The sequence below is a fragment of the Salvelinus sp. IW2-2015 genome, linkage group LG36 (genome assembly GCF_002910315.2).
Source record: "Salvelinus sp. IW2-2015 linkage group LG36, ASM291031v2, whole genome shotgun sequence".
NCBI lineage: Eukaryota > Metazoa > Chordata > Actinopteri > Salmoniformes > Salmonidae > Salvelinus > Salvelinus sp. IW2-2015.
The window spans coordinates 12,618,670-12,630,094 of record NC_036875.1 but is presented as its reverse complement, the minus strand read 5'-3'; the positions used below and the strand labels follow the sequence as shown (position 1 = coordinate 12,630,094).

Below are 11,425 nucleotides of genomic sequence, written 5' to 3'. Positions count from 1 at the left end.
TCTGCCCACACATTCTATAGATTTGAGGTCAGGGCTTTGTTGATGGGCCACCTCCCAATACGTATTTTTTCTTGCAGGGCATCACCTGTGAAGTCTCGGAAATGTGAATCCACATGTGAAAGTTATGTGATCACGTGAAAATCCACATGTTAAGTGTTCCAAAAACACATGGTTTTACATGATTTCACATGTGGAAATGTCACGTGAAATCATGTGATCTTTCCATAAAGGAAGTGGAGAAAGAGAGAGATCTCTTCTTCTAGCCATGGTAGCCAAAAAAATGGGCAACTGTGCATTTTAATACATGACCCGAAGCATGATGAGATGTTAATTGCTTAATTAACTCAGGAACCGCAGCTGTGTGGAACCACCTGCTTTCAATTTCAATTTGAATCCCTCATTTACCCAAGTGTTTCCTTTATTTTGGCAGTTCCCTGCATGTGTGTGGGTGTGAATATGCATTGTAAAGCGTATGTGTCTGTATGTGTGAATGCATGTGTTGACAGTAAGCCTAATCAGCGGTCATGCCCAAGTACAGCGAGCAGACACCATCAGAATGCATCTGTATAAGTCTCTGGAGACAGGAGCTGCATGTGCAGAAACATACAGGTGAGAAATGAGGTCCCAAGACACAGAGGCTGACATTTATTACTTGGAAATGCAGGCCTATGACACAGAGAATCATTATTTGTGAGTCTACAACGTGTACACACACACGGACAAACCAACAATCGCACACAGGCAGCGCACACACACACACACAGATATTGGGGCCATAGTTCAGACCTGTGAAATTGAGTGAACAGGACACAATGACTTGGTCCCAAATGGCACCCTATTCCCCATGTAGTACATTAGGCTGCCATTTGGGATGCAGAAAATGAGAACTGAGAGGAGAGGGGTCTCTCCCTTACTCGCTGTCATTTTTTACTGAGGGGATGTTGAATGAGGTGTTGAATCAGACTTGTTCCTATATCCCTGTGGATGTATATGTCTGAAATAGCATTAGCATATTGTAAAGAGAGTCAAGGAACTACAGAGTTCCAGGAGGCTGTCCAACAGGATGTATAGTGTCATTTTTATGAAATAAGTCATCTCTTGTAAACAGACRCACGTAACATAAATGGTAGTAATGTCTGTCAACAGACTGTGGATTTGTGACGACTAATGAGGAATTTTGTTCCGGTATGCTGATTTTCCGTCAATGATCATTTGGACAAAGCACGATCTCACAGGTGCCCACATCTTTCGAATTCCGTTTACGTTTAGGGGGTGGAGACTTCACAAGTCATGTTAGTATCTTTCTCTTAACATCTCCCCTCAGAATTGAACTGAGCATCTGACACAATTATGCAAGATTATGAAATACATTTAATTTCTTTCCTCTCTGTGTGAAGGGGGATTATGAGTGAGTGATTACATGAATTCCCAGTACGGTGCAGTAACTGGTGCTGGGGGAAGGCTGCGGGGAGGATGGGACCCAGGGGAACCACGGGGGGATTAGCTCCAGATTAAGGGCTCAATCATGGGAGGAAATTACTCCACATCTCATAGAACATCATATCCCCATGGAACATGCATACAGGCACTATTCCACTGAGATTCCCATCTGGGTAAACATCTTTTCATGAATGTGAAGAGTGTGGTGTGTGTGGTGGTGTGTGTGTGTGTGTGTGGTGTGTGTGGTGTGTGTGTGTGTGTGTGTGTGTGTGTGTGTGTGTGTGTGTGTGTGTGTGTGTGTGTGTGTGTGTGTGTGTGCGCGTCTTCCATATGCATGTATATCTCCCTGTTTTCAATGTCAGGTACATCATGTTCTACCCAATTAGCTGAAGCGTTAGTTTGAGGTGCTCTGGTTTGGAATATCAATGATTTTCACATTTTGGAGCTAAGTGAAAGTAAGTGTTCTTCTAACTAAGCAGTATACTCTTAGAAAGCAGCAGATACCCATAGACTCCCAGTCATTACGCTAACGCTAGTTAGTATCGTCTCAGGAAACTACCTCCAACTTCCTTCATACCGGACACAGAGACATAATGATATCCACGAGTTCATCTGACTCAGGAGAAGTAGATAAAGGGGCCCCATTGCCAAAATCCTGTAGTATCCCTTTAAATGTGAGAGCTCAACCTTTGCTGTGTATCTTCCTGGTTCCTCCTCCATCTCAGTTAAAAACATGGCAGCTACTTCATAACACCATATTAGCATATGAGGGATAGGAGGTTGGTATAAACCACAATAAATTAATCTCCACAAAATAATTAAGCAGCCTGGAAAATAATGAACGATATAATTGCTTGTGTTTTTCCACCCTCTGTCTGTTTTGGTGTCAGTGAACCCTTATCCTGTTTCAGTGAGCTCTGGTTGTGTTGGCTGGCTAATAGCATTAACTTGGATATGCTCAACTAATCCATGTCAAATTTGACTGATGGAGTACACAGCGATGATTAGCTAGCACCTTCAGGAGATTAAGAGATCTGATATTGCCCTTCATTCTGTTTGCTTCCCTGCCTCTCTCACGTTCTCTCACCCTCTCACTTTCTCTCACTCTCTCACAATCAAATCAAATCCATATCAAAGTTTACCATATGTTATAGCGGGTGCAGAAWAATGCTTATGTTACTTGCTCCTAACAATGCAGTAAAATGTCAAGCAAGTACACAAATAATAAAAAAGTATAAATAAAAAATATATAAATCTTGAAATGTCAGAACGAATCCAAGTAATCCAAATGCAATCTATGCCTATATACACCTCTCTCTCTTTCTTTCTGTCCTCAGTTGTTCGCTCTCAAACTTCCTCTGTGTCTAGCAGGGTGGTAATCCTTTGTGTGCGCTTGTCAATCACGATCCCGTCACCCAGGCTAGTAGACAGAAGGGAGACAGCGCGCTTATTGTGTTTACAGAAACATGCTCTCTGTCGCCTTTCTTCAAAGACATGCAACAGAGCGCAGGAACAAAACGAGGATGCTATTAGTTGCAAGGAGGATGGGGTCGATAAAGGGGAGGAGAGCAGCGATTAATGAACCGTAGGTTCAGAGATACTGTGTAAAGTCATAAATAGCACTCACCTCATTTATACCATATTGTTAGAGAGGACTGCATTTGTATGTGTTCAGGTAAAACCAAGCCATAAAACTGTCTGCCATTAGCTGTTTGCACATTCATCCATATAATGCCTGTTCTGCTCCTCTAAATTGTCATTAGTTCCTGGTCAGAAGTTAATATCCTTGATCTCCCCAGGTGGCTGTTTACCTGGATGCTCTGCTTCACTTGGCTCCTCTAGACCACTCTACTCTGCTCCAGCTCCCCCTGAAATCCAACAGTCTGGTCTACAGATGCCCTGACAACCTCTCTTACAGTACTATCCATATTAAAAAGAACTATTCTAATAATATATGCCATTTAGCAGACACTTTTATCCAAAGCAACTTCAGTCATRCACTTCACATATGGGTGATCTTGGGAATGAAAGCCACTATCCTGGCATAGGAAACGCTATGCTTTACCAACTGAGCTACAGAGGACTGCTCCGCCGAGCCCATTTACTAATCAGATGTATAATTCATGGAACAAATCATTCACATTAGCAAACAAACAATCTAATTAGCCTTTAGTCGCACTCTGACATAAAGAACAAGCCTTTGTCCTCTGGAGTGAATAAGTCCAGCTTTATGGGATCAAACCTGAACAGGGACACTGTGGCTATAATTATGAGAGGTGACCCAATGCAAAGCTGAATGACAATAAAGGTGAATGACAGCAGAGGTGAATGACAGCAGGGCTCTGGCATGCAACAAATCAGGGCAATACCAAGGGCATGGGCATATTAATAAAGAGTGAAAACAATATCCATGTTGGTCCACCACACCAATAATACAGCATCCCCAAGTACCCTGACCCAGTGTCTGTGTTTGCTGAGAGCTGTATTTGAATGTAAAGTAGCTGGGCTCTCATTAGCCAGAGGCTTATTATTGACTGGGTGTGTGAGGGAGGCAGAGGCATGCAGGTCAGGAGTGGCCCTCCAGGGCCCCAGCAGCTAATCAGCCTGTTGAATGTCAAGGGGAGGCTAGCTGGGCTGTATGTGTGTCTAACATCAGTATTCCATACTAGACAACCCACACACCACCGCATCAGAGCCATCAGAACTGTGTCAAGATCAGTGCTGTGAGTCACTGGAGGATAAGAGAGGTCAGTGTTTTTCCCTGAGAGCGTAGAATATAATAATATAAGCCATTTAGCAGAAGCTTTTATCCGAAGCAACTTACAGTTATGTATGCATATATTTGAAGTATGCTTGGCCCCAGGAATCGAACCCACAATAATGGCGTTGCAAGCGCCATACTCTGCCAACTGAGCCACACAAGAGTGCAGTGTGAGAGTTTGAGTCAGAGAGAGACAGAGAAAATAAATGTCCATATCCTGTATTTGTGTACATGTCTGTGTCAACAGGTATAGTGCCTTCAGAAARTATTCACACCCCTTGACTTTTTCCACATTTTGTTGTGTTACARCCTGAATTTAAAATGGATTACATTTAGATTTTGTGTCACTGGCCTACACWCAATAATACCCCATAATGTCAAAGTGGAAATATGTTTTTAGAAATGTCTACAAATTAATAAAAAATGAAAAGCTGAAATGTCTTGAGTCAATAAGTATTCAACCCCTTTGTTATGACAAGCYTAAATAAGTTCAGGAGTACAAATGTGCTTAACAAGTCACATAATAAGTTGCATGGACTCTGTGTTCAATAATTGTGTCTAACATGATTTWGAATGACTACCTCATCTCTGTACCCTACACATACAATTATCTGTAAGGTCTCTTCAGTTGCGCAATGAATCTCAAACACAGGTCCAACCACAAAGACAAGGAAGGTTTTCCAATGCCTCGTAAAGAAATGCACCTATTGGTAGATRGGGAGGAAAAAGCATACATTGAAAATCCCTTTCAACATGGTGAAGTTATGTATTACACTTTGGATGGTGTATCAACACACCCAGTAACTACAAAGATACAGACATCCAGAAACCACTCAGGGTATTTCACCATGAGGCCAATAGKGACTTTATAACAGTTAGAGTTTAATGGCTATTATAGCAGAAAACAGAGGATGGATCAACAACATTGTAGTTACTCCAGAATACTAACCTAAATGACATAGTGAAACAAAGGAAGCCTGTACAGAATACAAATATTCCAAAACATGCATCCTGTTTGCAATAAGGCACTTAAGTAAAACTTCAAAAAATGTGGCAGAAAATKAACTTTATGTCCGGAATACAAAGCGTTATGTTTGGGGCGAATCCAACACAGCACATCAATGAGTACCACTCTTAATATTTTCAAGCATGGTGGTGGCTGCATCAGGTTATGGGTGTGCTTGTCATTGGCAAGGACTAGGGAGTTTTTTGKGGATGAAAATAAATGGAATAGAGCTAAGCACAGGCAAAGTCCTAGAGGAAAACCTGGCTCTGTCTGCTTTCCAACAGACTATGGGTGTCACGCCCTGACCTTAGAGAGCCTTTTTATTTCTCTATTTGGTTAGGTCAGGGTGTGATTTGGGTGGGCATTCTAGTTTGTATATTTCTTTGTTGGCCGGGTATGGTTCCCAATCAGAGGCAGCTGTCTATCATTGTCTCTGATTGGGGATCATACTTAGGCAGCCCTTTTTCCCACCTTCAGTTGTGGGATCTTGTTTTTGCACAGTTGCTGTTAGCCCTGCAGTACTTTACGTTCATTTATAATTTGTTGTTTTTTGGTGTCATTTTTAATAAAAGAAAAATGTAYGCCTACCACGCTGCACCTTGGTCTCATTCTAACGACGGACGTAACAATGGGAGACAAGTTCACCTTTCAGCAGAACAATAGCCTAAAACACCTGGCCAAATATACACTAGAGTTGCTTACCAAGATGACATTCAATGTTCCTGAGTGGCCTAGTTACAGTTTTGACTTAAATTGACTTGAGAATCTATGGCAAGACATGAAAATGGCTGTCTAGCAATGATCAACAACCAACTTGACAAAGCTTGAAGAGTTTTAAAAATATTGTACAATCCAGGTGTGCAAAGCTTTTAAAGACTCACAGCTGTAATCGCGCCAAACCTAATTATTGTATTGACCCAGGGGTGTGAATACTTATGTAAATGAGATATTTCTGTATTTAAATGAGATATCTCTGTGTTTTCAACTTGTCATTATGGGGTATTGTGTGTAGATGGGTGAGAGRAAATATATATTTAATCCATTTTGAATTCAGGCTGTAACACAACACGTTTAATAAGTCAAGGGGTATGAATACTTTCTAAAGGGACTGTATTTGTGTACATGTCTGTGTCAATGTACGGTACACAGTATTACCTGTGTGGAACTAGTATATACATACGAGGAAATGTGATTATCAGACATTGATTTGATGTGTGGAGTATACAGTACATCAGAATTTTTTTACATTGGTTTTGAATAAAACATTCTTCTCTGCTTTCGGTAGTTGTGTTTGTTTTCATCAGTACACTAAACTATGGGGGTTTCGAAATAATTTCACTATTCGATTAGCAWCATTAATATTTGACGGATATTCGAAATACTTGTGTATTTTTTGTTACTTACGTTTTTAATCTGATCACTGCTGTGTAAGGGAGAGAGGCTGGAGCTCTATTGCTAAACTAGCTAGGCTTTGAGGCCACATGCTGCACTTTCTCCCCAACCCCATTCAGATTAAACAACAGCCTATCTGTTGGTAGCCAATAAAACTCAACTCTACGATTGACGGTGGAGTTGAGAAGCGACTAGTGTGGGCGGACTGTAGCTCGTAAATCGTGGTGTTGAGTTTAGTCATCTAACCCGTTGGTTGCTCGATGTAGCCTAATCCTTTTTTTTCCCCCTAACTTTTAATTCTGTCCTTTTATTCCATATTTTGTGAACTCTCACTCCACTCGCTACACATTGAACCTCTTTGCTGCTTTGATTGGCCAACATAAACAACAAGATATTTTAATTTCATTTAGAAAAATACATTTCAGTSGTAGAATATGYCTAAAATTCMTATTTTTTTCCTCACAAAAACKAATACTCACAAGTATTTGAATACTAATGTCTGTTCGGATATTTGAATATTCAAATAACCATGCACATCCCTACACTACACATAGTGATTATATTATCCACATTCTGAAGGGAAAATATGCTTCTTGCTTCACATGAATGGGCATGAAAAAAGCCAACTAACATCTATCAATATCTCTCCTCTTTCTCTCTGTATCTCTCCCCTCTTTCCTATATCACTCTCTCCCTACACACAAGATAAGGACATTAATGACCCCCTTCCTTCCTTCTTGTCACAGTAATTAGCCACCCCCTCACACACATGAAGAACTAATATCACACACTGCTGCAGCTGTGCTTACCCCCCCACCCCACCACACACACACACACAATTACTAAGGGGGGCGTATTACGGAAAGTGACAGTGAGTGGAGCGAGACGAACTCGTGATGCTCGTAGTCGAAGTGTGTTGTTCAGACCACTGAGCCACCACAGTTCAAAATGCTCCGTGAGAATACTTGATGGTAATAGCCAGTCGTTTTTTWATTATTTTGTTTTAAGCCCTCCCCTAACATAAACCACTCAGAATGAATGCCTAAACTGTTAACCTTTGAGTTTTTTTCTGTTTTAACCCTGTAAMCACGTGGAATTAACCCTGTAACTGCACAGAATTAATGTGTCAAAAACAGACGTTCAYCCACAATACGGCGAATTTGGAAGGGAAACGATGAGATCTTGTTGGAGCGAGAGTGTGTGGGTTGAGAGAGAAGAGATGTCAAGAGGTCATAGCCAATGACAGCCATTCCTCTCTGCAGGACCCTCCATCTCCCCCCACTCATCCACCCCTCCCATCTCCCCCACCCATGTACCTCTCCACCCGTCCACAAACCCCATCTCCCTCCCCACCCATCCACCCCTCATAAAGCCCCATCTTCCCCCACCAAACACCCCTCCATATCCCCCAGCTCCCACCACCCATCCACCCCTCCATCTCCCAGTGCTACCATTAGTCATAACCATGCTAAAAGAGTGTCGAGTCAAGGTTTGAAATCAATAGGGGGTCTGTGAACTGTGAATGTATCTTCCCAGAACAAGATTTAGAAMAGAGCTAMATTCAAAGTATGAAGAGGACTGGTAGAACTCTTAGCTCCTATTACAGATGATGTGTTCTCAGTCGGGTGAACTGGAGGTGCACTTCATGTTTGTTGGCCATATTGCCGTCACTCATACTATATTTTCAGATGAGAGGCAAGAAGAGGCCTGTCGACCAGTGTTTCCCATTTTTGCTGTAGACCGGGACAAGCACAACTGAATCAACGTGTCAACTAATCATCAAGCCCTCAATGAGTTGAATCAGGTGAGTTTGTCAGGGGTAACAACAAAAATGTGTGCTGTCGGGGAYACCCGAGGACTGGAAATGGGGAAACACTGCTTGTAGACTACTGAGAAGATTGTTATATGAAGGTATCAGGGAGGGAATCTTACCTTGAATAGAATAGAATTAGCCTTACCTCGTTGATGAGGAACTGTAGCTGGAGGACAGCGGCTCCACTTTCATGCTGGCTATAGCAGTCCACACCAGGCCGTCCCAGGCTGATGACATCACAGAGTCAAGGAAACAACCAGGAAGTAGAATGCATTGGCATAGCACAGGACAATGTCTAGCGCGCACACACCCATACGCACATTTGCACGCATTGGCAGACACWGAAAAATACACACACACAGTAGGATGCATTGGCATAGGACAGGACCATGTCTAGCACTGACTGTATGAGCAGGATAAAACATGAAAAACACAGAACCAACCAGTGGAGACTCCTCAGAGGAGGAAGGGGAGGACTATCCTCCTCAGTGAATTTCATAAATATAAAAACAGTGAATCGTTAAAAAGGTTACGCTTTTTTAGATAAAACTATACTAAATATATTCACGTCACCAAATAATTGTTTTGCAATGAAAGTCTACAGTAGCCTCAACAGCACTCTGTAGGGTAGCACCATGGTGTAGCCGGAGGACAGCTAGCATCTGTCCTCCTCTTGGTACATTGACTTCAGTACAAATCCTAGGAGGCCCAACTTCCGGAGGACATCCTCTAACCTATCAGAGGTCTGGCAGCATGAACTGAAATGYTGTCCACCCAATCAAAGGATAAGAAAATCAATCTAATACTGAAGGGATAAGCTACAGCTAGCTTGAATGGCCGTGCATCAAATGTGGTGAGTAGTTAACTCAGAGAGAGAGAAAGACAATAGTTGAACCGTTTTGAACAAATCAATTTCTTAAAAAATAAAGGCAAGAAGCAAAGAGAGAGAGAGATAGAGAGAGAGAGAGAGAGAGAGAGCAGAGAGAGAGAGGAGAGAGAAAGAGAGAAGAGAGAGAGAGAGAGAGAGAGAGAGAGAGAGAGAGAGAGAGAGAGAGAGAGAGAGAGATAGCTATATTTTGTTATATTCTTTTCACTTTCACTGGGCTAGCAAATGCAGCTACCTAGTTTAACCTACTCAAACACCCGGCTGAAACAGAGAGAGATGCTATTTTAGCTAGCTGGCTATGGCTATCCAACGCTGTAACTCTTCCAAGTCAAGGTAAGCTTTTATTTTAATGAAATTATTGCATCTGTGGCCCGCCGGTGTAAATGCTTGCTGACTGTACACTGCACTGCAAGATTGTATCGAGTTTACTAACACGTTAGTTCTAGTAGCTATGTTGACTATGACGTTAGCTAATATGGTGASCACAACGATGTAGGCTATGTGTAGGGGTTATTGGTTATGATATGAAGGTTTGGCTTGGAAAGATTTTTTTCCTGGTCACAGACAGCTGATGTGTTTTGCACTGAAGTCCACAAGCGATGGGAAAAGGTGAGAGGAGGAGAGCATATAGATGTGAATAGGAATTATACGAGCAAAGTGATCATGCTGTTTGTATGTGGCTGCTATGAAAGAGTGTGCAGGCAAGAGTGTGCAAGGCGGTATTAAAGGTCTGCCACCTTTATTACTCAAATTTTTCTCTCGACCTGTGWGCACCTACGTTCTGAACTTACAGTCATAGACTAGGTTGTAGCAACCTCATGATGGGTATAGGGAAAATTAGAGAATCATGTAGTAGCCTAAACCTATCGACGTTACATTGAGCAGGGTGAGCGAAATATGAATGACAGTCATCCAATATGCTGTAGTAGAAATAAGGACATGCTCATTAAAAAAAAGTATTGTCCTCTCTCATCTTAAACGGCACCAACCACCACTGAAACCAGCTGAATATTTATAAATGATATAATAGTGGTAGGGTGCAGGGCACTGAAACATAATTTCTCCTGGGTAGGTGTAATAAAATATGGAATGAAATGAACTCTCTAGGTCAGTAACATTCCTTTATTAAACACTGAATTCCGGAGTGAAGTGAATCAAGTACATTAGTAGTCTTGTGAAACCACACTTACACCCATTCTGTCATCTCTTTCCCCAGATAACATGCCTAACCTCCCAGAGTAGCTCTCTTAAACAATGACTCATATGATTGGAGAAACAGGAGGGGTGGAGTGTGTGTGTGTGTAGGGGTGGTGGGGGTGGGGGGGGTGTGAATTAGCGAGTCAGACAGCTTTCCCACTGGGCACGGATTTCAGTTCAACGTTTACTTTTGACTTACATTTGGTTTGAGTTTTCAACTACGTGAACTCAACGTGAAACGAACACAAAAAAAATGTAATTGGATTTAGGTTCAAAGTTGGGTGAAAAAAAGACTAGATTCCCTGACGTTGATGACTTTTCGCAAATCCAATCAGTTTTACACGTTGATTCAACGTCATCACAATTGTATATWTTTTTAAATGACGTTGAAACAATGTTGATTCACACAGTTTTTGCCCAGTGGGTTGWTATTGTTGTGGAAGTTATCTCTCTGTGTCAAAAAGAACATGCCCGAAGGATGGAGTAATGAGGGGACCCCAAGAGAGGATATCAGGCCACTTCGAGACACACTGCCTGCCTCCCAAATTGCGCCCTATTCCCTATTTAGTGGTGGGGATGGACATAACATTTATATCTGCAGAACAATTATATCTCTATAAGAATCATATCTCCAGAGCAATCATGTTTCCAGAACAATTACCTCTCAAAGCAAAGCAAATGATAGCCAAAAACAATTTCCCACATCCCAGTGGAAACCAAAGTGCTATTTGATTATGTTTGTTTCTACACAACCCCCCCCGCCCCCCCGCCCCCCCCATACACACACTAATGAACGAAGCCAACCCAACCAGTGTTCAGCCAGTACAGTATGTCTGATGCCCTGCTCTCTATCTGCAGTAGAACAGAGGTGTGTGGCTGTAGAGGCAGGGTTCTGGTTGACTACATAAGGGGACAACACAAGGTGTCAGG

General features: G+C 42.0%; 1 protein-coding gene across 1 annotated transcript in view; it reads right to left on the bottom strand.

Moving 5' to 3' along the window:
- The window catches only part of stxbp5l (syntaxin binding protein 5L), a 310,130-nt gene that overhangs the window by 149,812 nt on the left and 148,893 nt on the right, over window positions 1-11,425 (bottom strand). The window contains 1 exon segment of the mRNA XM_023981480.1: window positions 8,558-8,639. Within this exon segment, the coding sequence (XP_023837248.1) occupies window positions 8,558-8,639 (82 nt within the window).